The sequence below is a fragment of the Leopardus geoffroyi genome, chromosome D3, assembly GCF_018350155.1.
Source record: "Leopardus geoffroyi isolate Oge1 chromosome D3, O.geoffroyi_Oge1_pat1.0, whole genome shotgun sequence".
In the NCBI taxonomy this organism is placed as follows: Eukaryota; Metazoa; Chordata; class Mammalia; order Carnivora; family Felidae; genus Leopardus; species Leopardus geoffroyi.
Window position 1 is genome coordinate 46487844 of NC_059339.1, and position 24395 is coordinate 46512238.

General features: G+C 44.0%; 2 protein-coding genes and 1 long non-coding RNA gene across 15 annotated transcripts in view; 2 read left to right on the top strand and 1 right to left on the bottom strand.

Annotated features, from left to right (window-relative positions):
- The first annotated feature begins 18 nt into the window (after window positions 1-18).
- On the top strand, window positions 19-19143 carry CABYR (calcium binding tyrosine phosphorylation regulated). Of its 8 annotated transcripts, none has more exons than XM_045456894.1 (7): window positions 19-147; window positions 2723-2895; window positions 2995-3048; window positions 13558-13908; window positions 14758-14826; window positions 17064-17671; window positions 19056-19143. In XM_045456894.1, the coding sequence occupies exons 2-6, from the start codon at window positions 2748-2750 to the stop codon at window positions 17669-17671; spliced, it is 1230 nt and encodes a 409-aa protein (XP_045312850.1). In that variant the 5' UTR covers window positions 19-147; window positions 2723-2747; the 3' UTR covers window positions 19056-19143. The 8 variants fall into 8 exon arrangements, with proteins under 8 accessions (XP_045312850.1, XP_045312855.1, XP_045312851.1 ...); XM_045456899.1 differs by having other exon boundaries at window positions 17064-17667; XM_045456895.1 differs by lacking the exon at window positions 19056-19143 and adding an exon at window positions 18113-18369.
- LOC123587293 lies at window positions 10410-12008 on the top strand. The gene is made up of 2 exons (XR_006707213.1): window positions 10410-10518; window positions 11794-12008. It is a non-coding gene; the product is annotated as an uncharacterized LOC123587293 (long non-coding RNA).
- A 404-nt stretch (window positions 19144-19547) lies between the features above and the next one.
- OSBPL1A (oxysterol binding protein like 1A) overlaps window positions 19548-24395 on the bottom strand; it is a 246851-nt gene continuing 242003 nt past the window's right edge. For all 6 annotated transcript variants that reach the window (XM_045456885.1, XM_045456886.1, XM_045456887.1 and 3 more), the window contains 2 exons: window positions 24254-24344; window positions 19548-20727 (listed from right to left, as the gene is read on the bottom strand). In XM_045456885.1, the coding sequence (XP_045312841.1) occupies window positions 20625-20727; window positions 24254-24344 (194 nt within the window). In that variant the 3' untranslated portion in view covers window positions 19548-20624. The remainder of the gene's footprint in view (window positions 20728-24253; window positions 24345-24395) is intronic.

Sequence of the window (24395 nt, forward strand, 5' to 3'; positions counted from 1 at the left end):
AGTTCCCAGCAGGAGGGAGGAGCTTTGTGACGCACGCCCTGACGTCCACAGGGCTATAAATACCCAGCTCAGCGCCCCTGCTCCTTCAGGAGCCGCCGGCAAGGGGGCAACGAGGAAGCTTTTTATAGCGTAGGCGGAAAGGAAAAGGTGGGGGAGTGTGGTGAAAAGGCCCCCCCAGCCCTGCGGCCCAGGAGGCGGTCACGCCCTCGGGGCGCCTCTCGCGGTGGGCTGGGGGATGGTTGTTCCGGTGCTGGGGAAGACGGAGGGCCCCCGGAGTGGGAGGCCCGTGGGGAAGGGCAGGCTCACAACCGTGGGTGTGGCGGAGCTCCGGGAGTCCCGGCGGTGGGTCTGCCACCTGCGCCTCCTGAACTTGACGCGGAACCGGGACGCCCGCTCTCCGTTTCGCTGCCCTTCCCACCAAACCCAACGGCAAACCAAGCACAGACCCCAACGTAGGTCTTGAGGGAGCGGTGTGTATTGTTGACGTTTCCTATGGCTCTGAAGCCCGCACTCCCGCGTTCTCAGCCTACAGCACCGTTGTCCCGCTCAGGTGTTAGCCCTGGGGGAGTGGGTAAAAACGCAAGCTCACAGTTCAGCACCAGGGGTCGGGGTAGTAAAAGAAGTTTTGGACAAGTAACCTCTAAAGGAGAGATTTGGGTAGAATTAAGCGGTCGGTTTTAAGCTCTCTGTGTGTGTGTGTGTGTGTGTGTGTGTGTGTGTGTGTGTGTGTGTGTGTCTGACTACCCGTCGATGTAGTCCTGCTTGGTGTCGCAGTATTTCTCAACTTGCTCAGGACAATTTTTCTCATGGGACTGTGTTGTAGGACGTACAGCACCCCAGGTCTTGGGGCACTGAAAGGCTTCGCACACTTCCAGAGTGTGGAGTGGTTGGGGGCGCGGCATACCGCCTGCGCGGAGAACCAATAGGATCACCGTACGGCCGTTCTGTCCGCGGTTGGTGGCAGCAACTGCCAACTGCCTACAGAAAGGGTGTTTGGGTAGCTCCATCATGGCTGCCGGTAAGCCGCTTTTCCAAACGTGACTTATCGACTCACACTGGGGTGCATAATGTGTACTTGAAAAAAAATTATATACACATGCACACAAAAATAGCGTATCTGTGGATCATGCATACAATTACTGCCTACATCCCTTAACGTTTAGCTTGTAGCCTGCCAAAGCTGCACTAGTGGTGTGGGGTTGTTTTGGTTGTTTTTTTGTTTTTGTTTGTTTTTTGCGCACTAGTGGTTTTTTAAAGATAGTTTAATTCAGTAAAGGTCAAGTTGACTTAAACTTTGAGAGTAGATTTTCATTAAAGGATTCAATACACTTAATTATATCCTCAAAAGATTTGCTTTGACCAACAGAGATTCATTTTTTTTTTTTCCTGACCTTTGGGAAGATGAGACGTGCTTTTAAATATTCAGCATTTTGTTATGACACACAACTTTTTATTAGAGGTTGGCTCCTTATATAATTGCTGTAACTAAACCCTGCAACTTAGCTCTATTAAACTCGTTACTCGACTGTAGGGATGTTGTTGACATGATTCATTATATCACACTATTCCCCTCTTTATGAGGACCTGGGGGAGAAATTTCTCCTGGGACTCGGTGTTCAGAATGCCTCTAAGTCTCCCAGGCAACTGATTTTTTATCTCAGAAACATGAACCATTTAACCAACTTTTTCCTATTTTGTGATGGGTGCCTGGTAGCTCAGGGGCTGATTTGACACGCCATCTCCATCAAAGTGTAGGATGTATGGCTTGCATGGGGATACTAACCTTACCTGTGGCTTCATCATATTTTTCCTACCATGATTTTTCCTTACCATTGAACTCCTTTCCTTAAATAGTTACTTCTGTTCTTTACATGTATTTATAAATCTCCTGAAATCATCTTGTACAGTGAAACAGAACACACACATACACACACTGACACACAGTTTAGGATGACAATCTTTGCAACTCTTGAGCATTACAGGTTGGACTATGCAATACCCTTGGTACCACTTAAAATCAGAAAGGCGGCAGAAAGGAGGAGAGAGGGGAAGACTAGGGCAGAGGTTAAGGGAGGATAGGAGAAAAGAGAGACGTGCATAGGGTAGTGGGTGGTGTGATACCACAAGTAAATTTTACCTATTCTGATTGTTAAAGCAAAGGCTAAAAATTGTATACTGAAAGACGATCAACGTGTCCAGGGATACATTTAGAAAAGAGAGGAAAAAGATGTTTTCTTGTAGAAACTCTATTCTACAATTCTATCTGATGAAGGTACAGAGAAAAAGCCAGTGCCCATGTAATTTCAAAGGATGTTTAGACACCGATACACAAGCTTAATTTCTTTCTTGAAATTCTGCACAAAATATTTACTAAATTTTACAGAAACAAGTTTTGTTTGGTTGGTTCTTTGTTTTTACTATTATTCTAGAGTTCTCACCAGGGCTTTCCCCAGGGGGTTTAATAGTACTACTATATTGCTCATCTGCACATAATGAGCTATTGTGTGTGTGTGTGTGTGTGTGTGTGTGTGTGCGTGTGTGTGCGCGCATGCGCACGCGCGCGCACTCACGCCTGTGTGTTAACTACCATTAAGAATTAGCCCACTTTGCTAGAATAAATGCCTAGAAATTAGAACTAAAGGTAATAATTTCTATAGGAGACAGATTTGTTGTCAGAAGCTATCATATGCTATTTATAAGACCTTGTTTTTCTTCATTATAGTTGATATTACAGACATCCTGCCCAAATGATTTCTTCAAAGCCCAGACTTGTCGTACCTTATGGCCTCAAGACTCTGCTCGAGGGACTTAGCAGAGCTGTTCTCAAAACCAACCCACCAAACATCACCCAGTTTGCAGCAGTTTATTTTAAAGAACTCATTGTGTTTAGAGAAGGTTTGTTATTCCTTGAGATTATACATTTGTTGCTTTGAGAAGGAAGGCATTTTAAGTTGGGAATTTGACGTATCTAATTTCCTGCATTTATTCCTTCAGGGAATACTTCTCTGGATATAAAAGATCTCGTTAAACAATTTCATCTGATTGAAGGTAAGTACCACAAGTAGTAACAGTTTAATACTAGTTATAAATCATTGCATCATTACTAGCATACATTCAAGCTTCAGAATCATGCCCATAAATATTTTGTTTAATTATACTGATGTTTGTTTAATCACAGTTTAATTTTTATTATTGGATCATTTTTTTTTTTGAAGATTGGAAACTGACATTTTGGAGGATTTTAAATCTTTAAAAGACAAACATAGGAAACACTCATCTTCAAACCATTTGGTAAAATGAGACCTAGAACAGTATGTATAAACTATGACTCAGAACTTTCCTAATGTCCTCTATCTTTAAGGAAGTACAGTGAACTTTGAAGAAAACTGGATGTTGTAGTAATAGATGCACTACTTAAGAAAGTTGTATAAACACTCTTCTTGGAAGATATTTTTATTAAGAAAAAAAAACATCTTTTTTTTCTTTTTTCCTCCTATGGTAGGTTAACTGCAGTTCAGTTGGAGGGCAAGAGATCAATTGTCACTGACCATCTTTTCTGTCCCAAGTTTTTCATAGAAAGTGGTCTTCTCCAGTCCATCTCTCTGACATAGGGCTGTACAGGGCTTTGAAAAATTGTGTTTTATGTATATGTGTAAATGTCTAGGTGGACGTGACCGCATGAAACTGCATTGACAGAGGAGCACCGAGAAAAGTCAGATGGGGAGTAAGAGAAAAGCATAGTTACATGGTGACAATTTGGGTGGCTCACCAAAAGCAAAAGGGTGATCCCAAGGACAGGCATGCATATCTAAAAGAATGGTAAGAAGAAGCTTTTGGCAAAATTTTGTGGAGAAAATGGGAGACTCCCGGGCAGGGAGAGAAATAACGAAGTATTTTTGCTGCTTTAGCTGGCCAACATTTTGGAATGACTGTGGAGAAAGAAAAGGTAGGATCAGTGAGTTTAAGCCACTTTTATACTCTACCAGTTTGGTGATGCCAATAGATAACATAGTCAAGATAGGGAGAAGTCAGGAGTAGGAGCTAGGAAAATGTAAGAATCATGAGGGATTTGGGTCTATGGCGAAAGACCCAAAACAGAAAATGAGATTAAGGCTAGCAAGAGTCAGCATTTGAAGGGGCAGGAGAGTCCATTGCTGTGGTTCAGGAATATTTTACTATCTAGCCTGGCTTCTTCCCTGCACGGTCTTGAGGACATTCCCAGCTTACCATGAGACACAGGTCTGGGATTTGCTTACCACCAGCAGGACATACAGACAAGTGCAAGAACCCCGGCAACTCTCCCCTTCCCTGTGAAGCTTTCTCTTTGTACTCGTGCTGTCTATACCAGGAGCTATGTTTGAGAGGATTGGGATTGTGCAGGCTTACTATGTTTGAGAGTGGTGATAAAGTCGGTGAATCTTTATGGTGGGAGGTAACTAACTGGTAGCTTTAAAAAAAAATTTTTTTTAATGTTTATTATTTTTGAGAGAGAGACAGAGTGCAAGCAGAAAGGGGCAGAGAGAGAGAGAGAGGGGGACACAGAATCTGAAGTGGGCTCTAGGCTCTGAGTTGTCTGCACAGATCCCGACGTGGGGCTCGAACTCATGAACCATGAGATCATAACCTGAGCTGTCAGATGCCCAACTGTCTGAGCCACCCAGGCTCTTCTAACTGGTAGCTTTTGAGACTAATTTGTTTACTGAAGAACTTACCCACCATTCAACTTAACAAGTGGACTAAATTAATGTGCATTACTTTAATTAACAGACTGAATGGCTGTAGACCTAGACTGCTCTTTGGCAGTAGAGTAGAAATGAACATTGCTTATTCTAGTTTACTGGGGAGATGGGAAGGTAACATGAAGATATGACCAGAAAATATATTGATTTCATTGTTAACTAATACCAGTTTGGCTCATTTGTCTGCCTTTTATTGTTGTATCAACTGGTTTATTAATGGAAAACAGTGTCCATTAACTTAGGTCCTATCGTAGAGACTGCATGAGTCTGTGTGTATCCAGGAAAGCATCACTCTGGGCTAAAGAGGGACTATCTAGGAATATAGAGGCAGTTTCCATTTGGTAGGGCATTTCGTCCCCTGAATGGCATCCTCCTATCTTCTAACTGGCTTAATTCCCCAAACGCAATTCCTGTGGGAGTGCCAAGTACATTTGGCTGCATGGTTGTTGGGTTCTCTACAATAAAAATGTAGGTAGAACAAGTGGCACCTTCTCCTTTAGACAGACTTCCCTTCTGTGGATCCCGCTGTTGTATATGGTGGCACCTACAGTACCCTACATGCTCTCTTGGTCCCAAGGATCGTGGCTCTCCCAAGATTTCAGCGATGTGCAATATGGAAAAGTGGACCATTCTTTGAGGACCATGTGAACTGACCCTTACTTTGGTCTTTCAGTCTCTTCAGCATGAGGCTAGGCCAACCTAAAGGCAGTAGCAGGTATTAGGGCTTGCTGATGTGGGGCAAAGCCTAACTCCCATCCCTAATGCATTGGTCCCCACTCACCTCCCAACTATCAGATGTGACTGTGAAAGACATTGGTTTTTGTCTCGAGTACATCCTTGCGCATACCCTTTTATTTGAACACTTCATCCTGGATTTTTCTTGGAAGGAGGCCCATTTTTGGTAGCTTCTTTATAGGACAAACAGGGTTCACCCATCTCCCAGTGCCTTTAAAAATTCATACAAACTCAGGTGATGGAAGAGGGGGGGAGGAAAAGTACCAGATACGAAGCAAACTTTTCTCACTTCTCTGTTGTCTCTCATCATTTCCTCATTTTCCAGAGCCTAGGACCTATGGGATAGTCCCTGACTGTCCAGGACTCCACTGTGGCATTTCACCCATATATGCCTATTTCCAAAGCAGTTCATGCTGTGAAACTTTCTTGGACTCCCTTCTTGGTTTTTTTTTTTTTGTTTTTTTTTTTTTTTTTTTTTTTTGCAATTTGATTAAACAGATCTCACTACCACATGAATCTATGAAAAGTGCCGCAATTTTTCAGTCTTCTCAGGAGTTTCTTTGTTAATAGAGACGAATCATTAATTGGGGGGATTTTAGAAACTCAGCTGTATTTTAAAGCAAAAGAGTTGTCTCTTAAGTTCTACCACTTAGTATATGGTAGGAAAAGAAAGGAAAAAGGAATGGAATCATTGAGTACAGGCTTACCTTGGAGATATTGTGGGTTTAGTTCCAGACCACCACAATAAAGCAAATACTGCAATAAAGCCAGTCAAATGAACTTTTTTCATTTCCCAGTGCACATAAAAATTACATTTTATACTATACTGTAGTCTATTAAGTGTGCAATAGTATTATGTCTAAAAAAAGTGTACATACCTTAATTTAAAAAACTTTACTGCTAAAAAAAAAAAAATAAAATGAATTAAAAGGTAACTACCATCTGAGCTTCCAGAGAGCTTGATGGTTGCTCTTGATGTTGATGGCTGCTGACTGATCAGGGTGGCGGTCCCTGAAAGTTGGGGTATCTGTAGCAATTTCTTAAAATAAGACAACAATAAAGTTTGCCACATCGATTGACTCTTCACGAATGATTTCTCTATGGCATGTGATGCTATTTGATAGCATTTTACCCACAGTAGAACTTCTTTCGAACCCCAGTCAGTCTTCTCAAACCCTGCTGCTACTTGAGCAACTAAGTTTATGGAATATTCTAAATTCTTTCAACAGTCTTCACCAGGATTGTAGACCATCTCAAGAAACCACTTTCTTTGCTCATCCATAAGGAGCAACTCTTCCTCTGTTCAAGTTTGATCCTGAGACTGCAGCAATTCAGTCACTTCTTCTGGCTCCACTCCTAATTCTGGCTATCTTGCTGTTTTCGCCCCATCTGCAGTGACTTCCCCCACTGAAGTCATGAACCCCTCAAAATCATCCATGACTTTGGAATTAACTTCTTCTAGATGCCTATTAATGTTGATATTTTGACCTCTTCCCATGAGTCACAAATGTTCTTAATGGCATCTAGAATGGTGACTCCTTTCCAAAGGTTTTCAACTGACTTTGCCCCGATCCATCAGAGGAATCATTATCTTTTGCAACTATAGCCTTACAAAATGTATTTCTTAAATAATGAGATTTGAAAGTTGAAATTACTTCTTGATTCATGGACTGCAGTATCGATGTATTAGCAGGTATGAAAACCACATTCACCTCATTGTACGTCTCCATCAGAGCTCTTGGATGACCAGGTACATTGTCCCTGAGCAGTAATATTTTTGAAAGGAATATTTTTCTCTAAGTGGCAGGTCTCAACCCAGAGTTTAGGGGGTTTAAACTCTAAACCCTCAGTTTATTCAGTTAACCGGGGCGCCCGGGTGGCTCAGTCAGTTAAGCGTCTGACTTTGGCTCAGATCATGATTTCGCAGTCCATGAGTTCGGGCTTCGTGTTGGGCTCTGTGCTGACAGCTCAGAATCTGGAGCCTGCTTCAGATTCTGTGTCTCCCTCTCTCTCTCTGCCCCTCCCCTGCTCATGTTGTCTGTCTGTCTCTCTCAAAAATAAACATTAAAAAAAATTAATAAAAGTAAGTAAATAAAATATTCAGTAAACCATAGTGTAAATGGACATGCTGTTACCAGGCTTTGTTGTCCCATTTATAGAGCCCATGCAGAGTAGATTTAGCATAATTCTTAAGACCCCCAGGATTTTCAGAATGGGAAAAGAGCATTGGCTTCAACTCAAAGTCACCAGCTGCAGTAGCCCCTAACAAGACAGTCAGATTGTCCTTTGGAGCTTTGAAGGCAGGCATTGACTTCTCTCTAGCTATGATAAGTCCTAGACAGCATCTTCTAATATAAGAATGTCTCACCTACATTGAAAATCTGTTGTTTAGTGTAGCCACCCTCAGTAATGATCTAGCTAGATCTCCTGGATAATTGCGGCGGCTTCTACATCAGCACTTGCTGCTTCCCCTTGCACGTTGATGTTATGGAGACGGTGTTTTTCCTTAAACCTCACGAACCACCTCTGCTTGCTTCAGACGTTTCTTCTGCAGCTTCCTCCTCTCTCAGACTTGACAGAATTGACGAGAGTTAGGACTTTGCTCTGGATTAGGCTTTTGGTCTAAGGGAATGTTGTGGCTGGTTGGAGCTTCTATCCAGAACACTAAAACGTTCTCCCTATCAGCAATAAGGCTGTTTTGCTTTATCATTCATGTGTTCACTGGTTTAGCACTTTCAATTTCCTTTAAGAACTTTTCTTTGCATTCGCAACTTGGCTAACTGGTTGGCATGAGAGTTCAGCCTATCTCAGCTTTCACCATGCCTTCCTCACTAAGCTTAATCATTTTCTAGCTTTTGATTTAAAGTAAGAGACATGAGACTCTTTCTTTCACTTGAGCACTTAGAGGCCATTGTAGGGTTATCGATTGGCCTAATTTCAATATTGTTGTGTCTCAGGGAATGGGGAGGTCCCAGCAGAGGGAGAAAGATGGGGGGGGGAACAGCCAGTCAGTGGCCTTGCTTAACAGGGTTGCCACAAACCTTCAGTTTGTAAAAAATGCAATACTTGCAAAGTAAAATAAAGTGCGATAAAATGAGGTACACCTGTACCTGTTTTGTCCTAGGTACTTACAATATATTTTGTCAATTAAGACACCTTTAAAGTAGGTAACATCATTGCAATTTTACGTGGGAAATCTGATGCTTGGGTGTGATTACATAACTTGTAAGCTTCTAAATATTAAGTAATTGGTAGAGTTGGGATCTAAACTGAGATCTTCCTAGAAGCATAAGTCATGCTCTTTCTATAGTAAATAGCATTCTAGGATCCCTCTGGAAAAACTTGAAATTCTTCAACTAAAAGAGTGAAGGGAGAGGAATTTCAGCTCCCTTTCCCCACAGTATCTCCTCCTCTTTCACTTCTTCCTCCATCATGTTGTGTAGACCCTGAAGCCAGATTGTGCTAGTTGTCATGTTTTCAGCACTCAGTGAGGAGGGTGGGAAGCACTTTCCCGTTCAGAGTGGTAAATGTAATCTCAACACCACTGTCACCTTACATCCCCCTAAGCTTAATTCAGTCCGGTTTCTAGTATCAGCCTTGTCCTGCTTCCAACAAAGGCAGGAAATAACAAACTCTTCTGAAGAACCAAGGAGGCCTAGCCCACCCTGAGTTAACCTGTTAGCTTTTCGTAGTCATCTTGGACATTGTTGGCTTGGCCATAGAACAGTAATTACCGTCATGCACTGTTGTTGATCTTTGGGCCCAGTTTCAATTTCTATGCAGCACCATAGCAGTTATGTGTATCATTACATGTTGTCTTGAGCTACTTACTCATATCAAACATTTATGAAGTTTTTAGTTTAATTCTTAGTTTTAAAACCTTTTTTAAGATTGTTTTTGACAGAGACAGAGCTTGAGCAGGGGAGGGGCAGAGAGAGAGGGAGAGAGAATCCCAAAGAGGCTCCACGCTGTCAGCACAGAGCCCGATGTGGGGCTCGAACTCACGAAACGGTGAGATTATGACCTGAGCTGAAGTCAAGCATTGGAAGCTTAACCAAGTGTGCCACCTGGGTGGCCCAATTTTTAGTTTAATTCTTGTACCAAATTCTATTCTCATGCATTATTTTCATGATTGGTTACATATACTTGTAGCTATTCTCTCTTATTAAGTAAATGAGAAATGTATCAATTTCAGGACAGCCTATAGTAAATTTTGTGAAGCCCTGGTGCTTACTCTGCACTTTCCTGGGCATTTTTTTTTTCAAGTAAGGAAATCAAGCTACACTGATGCCCTAAACAGGGATGGGTGATGTGCCAAAATGATCTTTTTATCTCTCCAAGTCTTGTATTTGTCTAGACAGGGTGGTAAAATTTGTACCAAGGTAAGAATTACATTAAGTTGAAAAGGGTTCAAATGATTCTGTGGTGGTGATGTTGGGAAGGGGGCTTGGGTCTTTTATGCTTTTCCACTGTGTTAAGATTAATCAGTTGGGGGAATAGTCCATACTAAAGACGGCAAACAAATCATTGAGCCAATGATATAGTCAAGAGTTGGGGTCAGACTAGGGGCAGAAACAGAGCTAATTAGGATTGAGAGAGGAAGCAGATATGGCAAACCAGAAAATTAGGACAAGGAGGTCAGGGACAGCAGGACCCAAGAGTCAGTACATGAAGGGAGAACATCTTTGAGAAATGTATCGCTCTGCTAGTCAGGAGCCTTGATAGCTCCCTATTGTTCACAAAATCCAAACTCTTTGGTGTTGTAGGGATACTTTTGCAAAAATATTAAACTCTAATATACATGATTTCAGATAGCCTCTGATTGTTCCTGTTCACTCCGTTCATGTCTACCCATTGACGTATTCATTTGCTTTAGGAGAAAAGGCGAAAATAGCTAGAGCAAGGAAGTCGTTACTCCGTACTGAGTCTCCCAAGTTCATAGCAAGAAAGCTAACACTTTGGAGTTTTGCAGGAACCTGTTTTTGTTGAGAGAAGATCTTGGACTTTCCAGAGTGGAATTTTAATTTACAAGCCAAAGATTCTGGTAGAGTCAAGTTTATATTTAAAATTTTTTTAAAAAATTTGTTTTTGAGAGAGGGAGAAAGAGAGAGAGAGAGGGCGGGAGAGGCAGAGAGAGAAGGAGACACAGAAATGGAAGGGGGCTCCAGGCTCTGAGCTGTCAGCACAGAAAGGGTGCAGGGCTTGAACCCATGGACTGTGAGAGCTTGACCTGAGTCGAAATTGGTTGCTTAACCGACTGAGCCACCCAGGCACCTTACAAGGTTTTATTTTATATATGCCAGGGAGGAGGGGGGTGGGTGGGTAAAGTTAGGATCTAAGCTCATCTCCTGCTGCAAAGGGAGGGGAAATGAGAAGTCCTTCCTGGCAATGGGGCTGTGGTACTAGGGCGTGCATAACAATTGCCAGCTGAGATCCAGAGCAGTTATAAGGAAGGTAAAATCTCTGATTGGAATTCCCTAAAACGTGAACAAAACGCTTGCTCTTTGCTTTCCTGGGTGCCTCTCAGAGAAGCAGTGTGATTAGCATCGTTTAACATAACCTATGCCACATTCAGCACCTCCACCATAATTGTAATTGTGATCATTCAGTAAGTATTTGTTGAATAAAAAATTCTATTTGAAGCAGTAGATTAGAAATAATGGAGAGTCTTTCTCAGATGGGCCTGAGATAAGATTTCTGATGCCCCAGGATCCGCATGTGGCTTTTAGTTGGTGCAGATGTGTTTCGATTGTCCCAGAGTGCTGAAATCGCAGGGCGTCGGGCTGAGAAAAGTGCAGTTACTCAACCTGCCAGCTGAGAGCTACAGCACAAAATGTCCAAGCTGGGACTGAATCAAAATTGGCAGCTAGGCCTCAGAGGCTAAAGAAGAACAAATTAGGAAGGGCTCTCCCAGTCCTTGAGTGAAGTAACAGGCCACATTTTTCACAGGGTGGAAATACTTCAGGAAATACAGCAAAGTCAGAGACAACACCCAGAGCACAGGCAATAGGTGCTGTGCCTCCACCAGAGGTCACAGACAGGTGGCAGGAAAGGGCTACATGGGTCAGAACCAGAGCTAACTCTCACATTCACATTCCCCCTTTAGAAGCGGGAGAACCTTCGATAAAAGAGCGATACCCCCAAAAGGGTGAATAATTAACCAATTAACCAAAGGAGACTTTTAAACTAGAAGGGATAAATACTTTAAACCTAGATCAACTAAATTTTGCCATGTAGAAATGAGCATTTTAATGCAGACAGAGAAAGTAATGCTTTGTGACAAGTCTGTCCTAGTGTGTAAATTTTCATCCCTTTACAGGCCCCTGAATGCAAACGCAGCTTCCTGCAATCTGCATCTATCCTGCCTTTGCAATCCTCGCTCCCATTAAGTACAAGACAGTTTGTTGTCTTCTGAGTTTTGCTTTATTCTGCTCCCCTCTCCAGGAGTTCCTTTCCACCTTTCAAGTGCTACATATCCTTAAAGCCCAATTCATTATTTCATTTAACAAATCTGTACATTCCTACCCACTGCCAGATGTTGTGCTAGGTGAGATTCAGTGGGGAAGGAGAGAGTTCACTTTCAGCTCTGATGGAGGGGCTGGTATCACACCTAGCCTCCTATCAACAGCCATAATGCTGAAGAAATTGTACAAAACAAAGTCCAGTGCCTGGATACTTGGGAGAAGAGATTCACAGAAAGTGAGCCCCTCATTCACCCTCGCAGCATTTTTCAAACTCTTGCACAGGGAAAGCGAGGCCAAGCAGAGAGAGTGGAAGTGTCCCTGGGAAGAGGAAATGCAGAAGCAGAGTTAGGGGCTACTAATATGGCTAGGATTCAAGCAACAAAGTATCTGAGGGAGTGTTTGCAGAGAAGAATCCCACCCCCCCACCCCCATAAAAAAACGCAAAGCCCTTTTCATTGGGGTTGCTGGTCAACCCCGAGCTGCTTGCCTGTGGAGGACGGCTTGGGGCTTAGCCGGGAAGAGCTGGGGGGAGACAGGCAGCTGAGTGGGGGGGTTTGAGAAGTAGTGTGCTGTTGGTGTGGGGGAGGTTGGGCCCAGCCGAGGTGAAGAGACTTGTGAAACTCTGGCCATGCAGTTGAGACTCCAGGAAGGTCAAAGCCAAGGAATAATAAATCTTGTGGGAGGAGTAAGAACAAAACTGAAACACACTTTGTGCTTTTCCTGCAGATAGCATTCTGGTATTAGGGAAACATTTCCCCAAGAGAGAATCCTCAGTGCGGCAAGCAGATGTGACCGCGTGCGACAAGGAAGGGCCGGGGGGGCAGGCAGATGCGGAGCTGAGAAAAGGGGCTCACAGCAGTTTTCCAGTCCTAGGAGTTTCTGCACGTCGCCAGCCCTCTCGCCATCCCCAGCCATGGGAACTTCTTCCTGCCCGAGGACTCACCGAGTCCACACGTACACATGGGTCCAGAGTTCTCTCTCGGCCCCTCTTGTCTGGGTCAGTACGGCTTGGCCTGCATTATCACATCTTGCCAGCAAGATCACTACCATTTTTAGGCTAGACTAGACGGGGCTTCCTAACGTAGAAGTGTCCTGTAGTCAAGTTTTCCGATTCATCGTTAAATTTTATATATGCATTTTCTTAAATTGAGGAATGCCTTTATTAACATGACAGCATTTGTTTCATTAATAAGCTATTCCATCAGCTGAAGATGAGGTCACTTACTGCTCGGGTTGAAGTCTTGCCCTCTGCCCTCTGGTTTTGTGTAGGAGTTTAGATCAGAAGCTTTTTCCATGGAGGTTTTCAACTCAATTCTAGGCAGTTATGGTCTTTTCCCTGACGCTGACCAGCTGAAGGTGGTATCTGATTATGCGTTTTGTCACCGTGCTACTCAGGGTCACTTAGTTCTGAGGAGATGAACTGACTGAGGGATCTTTTGAGTGGATCAGGACAGGGAAGTTTCATTACCCACATGAAATCACTGATGTTGGGAAATAAAGCAAACTCTTTTGTACTCGTGTATGTACTGCCATCTGAATGTTCTACCTGTTACTGCTTTAAAATTTGGTGGCAGGTGGAGGGGGACACACGCTCATTAACCCATCCGGCTGTTTGTTAGTAGAGAGATGGTCAGAAGGAACGACACGAGAGAAGAAACCAGAATGTGTAAAAGAACCGGTAGGAACATCCATAGTTTCCCATGAACCTACACGGATGGAAAAATCTACAGACACAGAGGAGGACAATATAGCTGGACCACTGTTCATCAGCAAAACCACTCAGTTCCCATCAGTTCATGCTGAGCTGCTCCCAGAGCCCGAGGAGACGTCCGAAGCCGCTCGAGGCTCCAGTTCAAAGCCAACTACCTCTAAGGCTATGAGCCCACCGTCGTCACCGTCTCCAGCAGCTGGCTCCCCGGAGTTTGCTTATGTCCCAGCCGACCCAGCTCAGTTTGCTGCTCAGACGTTAGGTAACGTTGCATCTATTCATTCTGATCAGTCTGACGTGTTAATGGTGGATGTGGCAACAAGTTTGCCTGTGTTTTCCAAGGAGGTGCTCAGCTCAGGGGCTGCCGAAGATGCCGCGGCGGCCACTCCTGCTGTGTATTCTGCAGAGGTGGTGGCCCTGCAGGTTCTGAGCCAAACATCTGTCCGTGTAGATTTGGGTTCTGAATCTAAAGACGGTGACGCTGAGCCATCAACGGCTTCCTCATTCCCCTTGCAGGATGAACAAGACCCTCCTGCTTACGATCAAGCTCCTGAGGTCCCTTTGCAGGCTGATATTGAGGTCACATCATTCGTTCATATATCCTCTGTCTATAACAATGAGCCTGTGACTGAAGGAGTCACTTATGTCGAGCAAATACCAGAGCACATAGTTATCCCTTTCACTGATGACGTTGCTACTCTTAAAGAAAATGATCAGTCCTCACCCTCTGGTCCCATTCCTGTAGCACTCATGAGGGGCTCGGGCAAAGCCGTAGGTTCTGGAAAACGTGCACAGTCGGAGGACGCAGAATATTCCTCGGTGCAAATGGAGGCAGAAGCAGTTCTGTACTCCAACACCTCCCTGCAAGGTCCGCCTGCACAACTCCAGGATGCAGAGGGCTCTACCAATGCAGTAGGCTCTGAAAAATCTTTGCACCTTGAAACGCAGTTTACTGCTTTAGTCCCTGGCAATCCTGGGCAGGAGGAATCTGGGGAAAACTCTGCCACCCAGGAGATGGAGGCCACACTTGCGCTCTCTGGGGAAGCTGCCAAAGCAGGGAGCTTGGGTGCATCTGTAAGGTCATCTGGTGGTCCCCCCATTCCTGTTCCAGAAGGTCTTACTGAGCCAGAAATCGAACCAGAGTGGGAAGCAGCACCCGAACAAGGTTTGATGGAGCCAGGTAAGAAAATTAGATGCTGACAAAATTAAAGATTACATTTCAGGTGCCATCTAGATTTCAGGTAACCCCTAGGTAGGCTCCCTACAGATGGGTCGAAAGACTTTTAAATAGTTCTTAAAACGGCAAACCTACGTAAAGGCTTTGTTGAATTTGAGATTTTACTCTTACAAGATGAGTGATTTTAAAGTGACATCACCAAAGCTTGGCCTCAGAGTTTGCTCCACCCGGCACTTTTGCACCCGGCACAGGTAGGACACGGCACTTTTGGACACGGCGCAGGTAAGAGCCAACTGTCAGGCCCAAGATACGTGAGGTGGCCGCGGTGGTGTTGGTTTGCAATTCCTCGCTTGTGAACGTAAACTCCAACTGCACAACGCCTTCCGGAGGCTGCGGCCTGTGGCGCGTCAGGGAAATGGTGGTGTGTCGCCCTTGCTTTCGCGCTGCGGCAGGAGAGCTCTGCGAACGGGTGTGGGGAGCTGGCCTGGCCCCGGCCTCCTGGCTGGGGGCTCCTGCAGCCAACGGGGGGGGGGCTTCACGCCTGGATGGCGAGGACGGGTCAGGCCCAAGTTCTGTCACACGGGAGAGCACGGAGGACCACTGGGCACTGGCACTGCCGAAACGACTGGTCTCCTGCCAGCTCCCTTGACGGGTGCTAACACCCCGCTGCTTTCGGGGCTGCTGGATCTTTCGGGGGCTTTCCCGTGACACAGACACGATTTGACCTCTCTCTCCATCTAACTGTGGCGTTTGGTCCGCCCCGCCCCCGGCCTCCTGTCTTCTCCCTTTTAGGGACGGATGGGTCATACAGGAGCCAACCTCCCCCATTCCTTTTGCAGAAACACTCTCAACTGCGGCTCTTCCCAGAGACAGAATGGTCAAGTGTTACCAAAGCAGGTGTTCGGGGATCAAATTCTGTCTGGCAGTGTGATGGGGTCCTGCACAGCTGAGAAGGCAGAGGGCAGCGTTGGGAGCTGGCACGCAGGACGGGCACTACACTCGTGGCTTATGCAGCACTGGCATCCCGAGTGACTGTTTTCAGGGCCTCGCCCTTTCTAAAGCACTACGAGGATATTTCAAATGGAAGACTGGGCTTGTCCATATTTTTAATTGGCTTTGCAGAAGGATCAATTGACAGTATCTGAAGCTACTGAAAACTTACCAGTTTAATCATGTGCATAGTGTTATTTTCTGGGGAAGAAGAAAAGCTACACCGGGGATACAAGGCCCAGGGCTCACAAGGTGAACTTAGCACACTCTGGGCAAACTCCATCAGGAAGGAGTTTCGCCTCCGTCCCATCTTCTGCGACTCAGCTCTCCACGACAGTACTGTCTTCACTAGGCAAGTCAAACTTGACATCATAGATTCCTGGGGGTTAGATGGATGGCACTCCCTAGACCTTTTTTTTTTTTTTAATGTTTATTTATGTTTGAGACAGAGAGAGACAGAGTGCGAGTGAGGGAGGGGCAGAGAGAGGGGGAGACAGAGAATCTGAAACAGGCTCTAGGCTCCAGAACCCGACGTGGGGCTCGAACTCACCAACCATGAGATCATGACCTGAGCCCAAGTTGGATGCTTAACCGACTGAGCCACCCAGGTGCCCCTAGACCTCTTTTTTCTTAACCCCTCTGAGACCAACAGGCCTCATACTGCCACCTAGGACCTTTGACCTCAAGCCTTGCCTAAAAGGGGTGCTCTCTGGGGTTCTGAGCCCTAGATCATGAGATGATTGTATGTGGGGACAAATTAATGGGAGATGATGGTGCCTGTGAAGGGCCAGAGATAACTGATAATGTAATCAAAAGATGATGCCCCATGCAGACTTTAGTAAAGAAAAAGTCACTCTGCAGCTGCATTAACACTTTTTCAGTGGCTTCACACGCCCTTCAGTTGATTGTTTTGGTAAAGCCACTAGTTTGGTAAAGTCCTCTCTGAGGATGCTGTGATAGCCCCATCTAACGGGGGTGTCCCCGGAAGCGGCACTTAGCATGAGATTGCTTCTTTAGCCACGACTCTAGTGCCCCTGCCGCTCGCTGTCCCAACACTGTTCTTGTTTTCCAACTGGACAGAACCGCTCTTCTTTCACATTACCAAACACTATTTAGCCCTCTCTCTAGCATGCTTTATGGCACATATTTACTGCTCCAGCTGTTTATATGTAAACTTATAAAGACATTTCTGTGCATAGCGCCTGATACAGAGACCAAACCTTTAATGCCTGCAAATTTTTTTTTTATAGCCATAGCAGCAAGCGAAGCAGGACAACCACCACCATATTCTAACATGTGGACCCTTTATTGTCTAACTGATATGAATCAACAAAGTCGCCCATCACCGCCACCTGCACCTGTGCCTTTCCCCCAAGCAACCCTCTATTTATCTAATCCTAAGGATCCACAGTTTCTGCAGCAGCCACCGAAAGTTACTTCTCCAACTTACGTGATGCTGGACGACAGCAAGAAGACCAGTGCCCCACCTTTTATTTTAGTAGGCTCGAATGTTCAGGAAGCTCAGGATTGGAAACCTCTTCCTGGACATGCTGTTGTTTCTCAGTCAGATGCCTTGAAGAGATACACTGCAGTCCAAGTACCCATCGCTGTTCCTGCAGATCAGAAATTCCAGAAACATACCCCAAACCCCCAGAATGGTAGTCCTCCGCCAAGTGGACAAGATGTCCCCAGGCCACAAAGCCCAGTTTTTCTCTCTGTCGCATTCCCAGTAGAAGATGTAGCCAAAAAAGGTTCAGGATCTGGTGACAAACGTACCCCCTGTGGAAGTTATGGTATTGCTGGAGAGATAACGGTGACCACCGCCCATGTCCGCAGAGCAGAAACTGGGAACTGGTAGGTGTGTTTTCCTACCATAATGTGTGGGCCTTGGCTTGCTCCTAGTGTTTGATTTGCTGATCTGGAGGTTGAGGTGTTTATGAAAATTGCATTGAGATATGCAAGGAGTTGGTGTATACTCAAATTTGATGAGGTTACTATCTCCAAGTTCATTGCCCCCAATTGCTAATAAATGCACAGTGTGTGTACTGCACCGTGAGGACTCGGACTTGGTGCCTAATACATGAACCGATCCACTCGATCACCTTGGGAATACGGGTTCTTCATCTAGCCCCTGGAAGATACTAGAAAAGGGGTAGATTTATGAGAAGACATTCCGTAGGAACTGTATAATCCAATTGGTGTGTTAAGGGGTGGGTCAGAGCAGAGACAAGACATGAGCACTGGGGACAACTGGAGAGAGATAGATTGTGTGTAGAGCAGTATGTTTGTTCCCTCTTAGAGTGAAGATTTATAGATTTACACAGTAGGAGTCTGGAAACGCCCTGAAGAGCCCAAACTGGAATGAACTGTGGATAAGACAGTTTTGTCACTCACAGATCATCTTTAAATTCTTTATCTACCCAGTACTTAATGCCACGTCCTGTGCTCGTCCCTCCTTCCTGAGGTGGGTAGGCAGGGCAAACCAGGGACCTTCCCACTTAGTGGGGGAAAGCACCAGAGTTAATTACACCATGTGAAGTAGGGTGAACCAAACAAGATGCTGACAGGTGTTCAGGCCCAGATGCAAACTGACCACTGAGTGAGTGCAAGGAGCCAGCCTTGTAGAGACCCCACAGACTAGGCCTAGGGCTTGAAAGAGCAGGAGTCTGAGACACCCCAAGGAGGCCAAACTGAGAGCGGCTGGGAAGAGCCGGGACAGCACCTAAGAGGACGCTGGAGCTGTGAAGAGAGGACCCTATGAGTCAGGGCCCCTGTGTCCCTAGGAGAGAGACTGGGGTTAAAAGCTCAGTAGGAAGCCAGAGCTGGAGGTCACTAGAGGGAGCAGAGACACGAGTTAAGGAGGTATAATGCAACTGTTAAACCCACACCCCCACGAGTTCTGCTCCTTAAAACAATTTGTGGGAATTTCAAGCTGAACATCTGATGGGCAAAAGCTACATTTCCTTCACAGGCAGGTTCGAATACTACATCGCATTTAAGGAGACAACTCGGTTATCAAATCTTAGGCCTATGTGCCCTTATTCATCACCCCCTTTGTAGACTTTTAGCAGAATTGTCAAAATGGCTTTCTCAGCATGAAATGCTGGGATATTTTGCTGCAAATACAGGTAAATGAGTAGATAAGAATTTAATGACAGGAGTGCAGACCTCGTATTTCTGATCTGCTGTTTTTACTTGTTCATTTTCATGATTAAACAATTCACTGTTTGCATTCTTAACAGATGCCAGTAGTGACGCCATTTGAGTCAACGTTCAAGGTGGAGTCTGCCACCCCGTGTAATTTGTCAATAAACTTCATGCAAGCATAAAGCCTTGTGTTCTCATTTTGTAATTCAGGACAACCGATTACAGAAGGCCATAAATCTTTGCAGACTTGCAGAGCCTGTTCCAACTCTGTATATACACCGTAGAAGAAAAAACTCCCACTCTATTAACACATCTCCTCACACATTGCCTAGGTGGGCATTCCCACTTGGGAAGTCCATGTTTGGTGTGCACACCAGGGGAATACAGGGGGCACCTCAGTGTAATACTGTATTTACCCAGATAACACTCCCCAGTGCTGACTGCCTCCTGAGCCTGTGCTGGTTAGCTCTGTGGCCCTGTGGACAGCAGGACCACGAGGGCTCTGTGCACGGGCACTCGATAATTTAGGATCCTACCAATTGCCAACATCAGTATATTTGAAAGTTTAAGAAACCACACTTTTGGGGAACATTCTAAAGCCTTTATTTAGCATCAGGTAGATTATTTCATTGTAACACTTGTTAACTTCAAGACAGCAATTAAAATAATTTACTGGCAGCTACCTAAAGCCCCTTGGAGCAAGATCTCAGTCCGGGGTTGGGTGGATAAATACCATTAGATTAATGTACCCCAATGAAAGGGGCAAAGCTACTGTATAGTAGGTCTCCATACAGATTTTAAGTACACGGGGGCCTTAAGTACTTGCAATGCACAAGACCCCCTATTGTATAGTTTGGTACTTACAATACATGAGTGCAACTTCACGTCTCAGGTGGCCTTTGCCACAAAAGTTGAAGCATTTATAAAGGTTTGTCATTATGTAATGATGGTGATTAGAATCTATTTCTAGGGCATTTTTGTGAACTAGATTTTATACGAATTTTCAATACAAACACCTTTTAATTCTAAGGACCATGATTACAGAAAATTGTAAAAGTAAATTCAGAGCACTAAAATACCTTTTCCAGTTTAATTTTTTAGAATTTTCAAATCAGGAACAAGTTTTTCTTTTTGGAAGCGGGAAGAGATAAAATTGAGAGGATTAGTACGAAGAAAAGCCATCTTTTTAACGTAGTCTTTACACAATGACATAACCTTCTCTACATTTGAGCACATTAACATTGTACAGAGGAGTTCTAAACATTTCAAAGTCACATCTAAAACATTCAAGCATGACAGCATAAAAATTTTCAAAATAACTTGATTTGGGACTACTATATAATTCCATAAAGCCAAAGTTACAGTTGGGTATAAACTTTCAGTAGATATGGCAACAGCAACCATAAAAAGCATTTTCTCCACACAGTTTCTCTTACCTCTCTAAAACAGTGTTCCAAAGAAGTAAGTTTGGATAGCAAAATTACCCATTTTTCCTGACTTTCCTCACCAATATCACCTCATGCCCTACTTTTGTTGAGTGAAATGCAAGTTATCCCAGAGCAGGTTTTTTCTTTAAAAGATGAGTAGAAACCAAGGAAAAAATTTAAAAACATAGGTTTAAGACTTATTTATAGATTAGCCAAACACCCTGACTTGTGTGCATTTTAATAAATGTCAGGCAAATTGAAGTAGTTTCTGTCCCAGTAGCTGCCCGAGTAAAGCCAGTCCTGTGCTCCATTGTAGGGATTAGGACCTTGATGGAACCACCTGTTTAAAAAGAAAGCACAAGATTGATGGGGGAAGCTGAAATCACAGGGTACCTGCCACTTCGCCCTGAGTTACGGATTTCCAAAGAGACTTTTAAAGAAGTCCTATTGTTTTTAGAGACCGTCTATATACTATAGAGAGTAGGAGTCCAAAAGATATGATACCACACAAAAGGTTCGTGAGTTTTTTCACAGCATTCAGCAAAAGTACTCAACAGAAGTAGGATCTTCTGTCTAGTGGGATAAGAACAATACTATTTGTCTAATTGTTCACTCTCTAGCCACATTATCTTCCACCAGGAGGCTTTTTTTTTTTTTTTTTTAAGGTTTAAGGAATTAGGACAGGGAAACGAACTTTTATGAACTTTGGCAACATACCAGAATAACAGGTAAGCTACTGGCTTCAGAGTTGATGCCCCGTAAACTCAAAGCAGAAGTGGAATGTCAGAGAAGTCTGATTTTAAAGACCATGATCTTTCCAATCTACTGTGCCACACCTAATCTGCTGAGACTAGTCCTCACCTTCCTAGGTCTCCATTTTCTCCAGGCTAATACGAATTCTTAGGTTGCATCTAGCGGTTAACATCTGTATCTGTCTTTTCTAGTTCTGCACAGAGATGCCCTAATCATTTTCTTACCCTTTAAAAAACATCACATCACTGTTTCCGATAGCCCCAGTGTTCTTCAGGTAATGGAAATGCAAAATTACTTGCTCAAAAGGTTCACAAATTTGTGTCACATTAAAAAAAATTTTTTTAACAAAATAAAGTTACATGTGTTGGGTAAGTCTCAAATGTCCCTATTATCCCTACAGTAGCACAAAATGCTCTAAGAGAAAAGACTGCTTCAGATTAGGCAGATTCCTTGGAGGACCACAAAGTAAATGTGCATTAGATCACATTTTCTAGAATATTAATATCTAAATTCTCTATTCAGTTTTTGGGACTTTTTCCTACTTAGAAAATTTGAGTCTACTTTAAATGATCAAGATAGATCTGATTTGGTTAAGTTAAGCAGACTGGAAATATAATTTAAAAACCTGTTATTTGATCAAAGTCACAAAATTCTAACAGTATGAAGTATATAGTTACACACCTTTTGGTCTCCAAAGTCCAAGCAGTAAAAGCACTTTTGCAGTTAGGCTTAGCAAAGTCAAGCACTTCAGAAAAGCAGGAAAATCCAAATCAAGTAAAAAATAATTTAAAAACTAATCCAAGCCTCAGGCCACGGTGCCATGGGGTAAGCCCAGTTCTCTGAAGACCAGGACTGCAAGCTCCCCTTAGAGCCTGCCTGCTCTTGGACGGGGTCTGAACGCCACACTGGAGATGAGCACACGTCAGAGTCGACGGTCTGATGCATGGGATTAGAGTCTCCCCCTCAACCGCTAGCTCTAATTTTGAGCACTTGTGTCTGGAAACCTCCGCTTACACACAGAGACCACAGAGTCCAGTTAATTTGTCCTAAACTCACACATTTTAGGCACAGGTCACATGGGAAGAGGAAGGTAAGATTTCTGTGCTTTTAGTATTTTGGAGTCTGCAGGTCTGAATCAGGAACGTAGCATTCTATAAAATGTGAATTCTGCATGATGCTCAAATGATCAGGGAGACAGCCTCATCAATTTTTTTGGCCTCATCACCTGCCTCCCTCCTCTTAAAAATCCTCTCTCACCGGTCCCTCTACCTCCTCCCTGTACCACACTGATTTCCTCTAGGAAAATAGGTCAGGATTATAAGCAGGCCTTTTCAAAAGCAGGGGCCATAGTTGACAGCCAAAAATTTGGGAGCCTATCCTCTCTTCGAGTGAAACCAGTATTAGCAGGAATGCCAGCTTTTAGTGCGGAGGGATTTGAGATGGATTTTAGTAAGTTTCCGGGTTTGATAACTCTGAAGGCTAGTTAGCTCTAACCCAGCAGAGAATGTTCCTTTATAAACTGTCCTGCCCCATCCTACCCTAGTCAAACTGAACCACACCTTTCCAACACACATTGTCAATCCTGAGAAGAGTCAAGTCCGTGAGTGTGCACTCTTCCCACCTCCACTAAAAAAGAGCTCAAAGCACATAATTCTTTGGACAAAGGGTCAGTAGGATCATTTTAAAGAGGTACATTCATATAAGTACTACTGATGCTAAGAGACAGTGTGGTAGAAAGGCGTCAAATTGTAGCCCACAAACATGGCCCCTCGTTTTATTTTCGGGCGACTACAGAGCTATTTAAAGCTCATTACTTTCTGAATGCTACGACTTTGACAGTAAAAATTCTTAGTGGGCTTTTCGCTTACATTGTATACCTGAAAACACGACCAGAAAAATAAAGGAGTTAATAATGAGAAATATAGTACAAAAGTGGGGTTTTCTGCAAAAAGACACTAGAAATTATGATGAGTCAAATCTTTTCAAAAGGGATCACAGGAAAGCAATGTAGCTTTTCCTTAAGGATTAATGAAGGTAGAGGGTTCTAATCACAGGCCTGCGGCTCACTAGCGGTGTGCCATGAGCAAGTCCCCTAAATGAAATACACCAGCATTTTTTTCCCTCTGAACAACAAAGGGATTTCTGGGCCACTTTCCAAACTGTATTCCACGGAGTTTTAGGGAGCTGGGGAACGTACAGGGTGGGACAAGGTGAGGGGTGGCCAAGGTCCTGGCCCTACTCCTCACCCAACCACCGCAGCTCTGGTTCCACACATTCTGTATTTGGAGATTCTTTATGCATTCATTGGCAAAAAAGCTTTTTATGCTAACCACGTCCAAAAACACTTAGACTGGATGAAATCTAAGGTCATTTCTAGTTCTAATAATTATCTATTTCTCAGATGCAAAAGGGCTAGCAATGTCTACTGAAATGCTTGCAAAAGTATGCCCATATTGGCTCTACAACTCATTTAATAACTTTGAGTTATGGGACAATGGTTTCTATCATGTGATACAAACGTAGAAAATGTTTTTATTCTATTCCTGTTTCCAAGTGATTCTATTACTCAATACAGGGACTCTGAAAACTCTTTAAAAAAAAAAGTTCAAAACTTAGAAATTTTATGGCCACTTTCTATTTCTGAATGGAATCCAAGGTTACTTTATACATATTGTATTTCTGGTACAAGTCTAATCCCTTGTGTTTGGAAGAATAAAGGCAGTGTCTAAATATCTTGGACACATGATAAACATATAAGCAAACGGCCCTGTACGTTTACTCACGTGTACTATAAGAAAATAGCTCCAAACCTACTTTCATGCCAAAATCTGTAAATTCCAGATTTTACCTTCCCTCTTATAATAACGAAAAGGGCAGGACGTGGCCAGACAAGGAAGGCAGACGGTTGGCTTAAACGACTCACCTCCAGTTAACTGTGTGGCAATATTCTAACCTTAATTTCCAGATAGTCCCTTTCCTGTGTCACACATGCAAGTCTTGCCGCTTTTCTCTCACACCTGGCAACACTGGCAGGGCTTGTGTCAGGCCTCGCTGAGCAGATCTGCATCTGAGTGCCCCGCCCCCCACAACAGCCTGGGGCGCCCCGCACGCACCTCGTCTTCCAGTCCTCCTCCGACTTGGACCTGTTTTTGCGGGCTGCTCTTTGTTTTTCCTCAAGTCGTTTTTTTTCTTCACTAGCTTGATCTAAGGTATGAACATTAATGGAAAACCGTTATTCTCCAGGTAGAGCCTGCC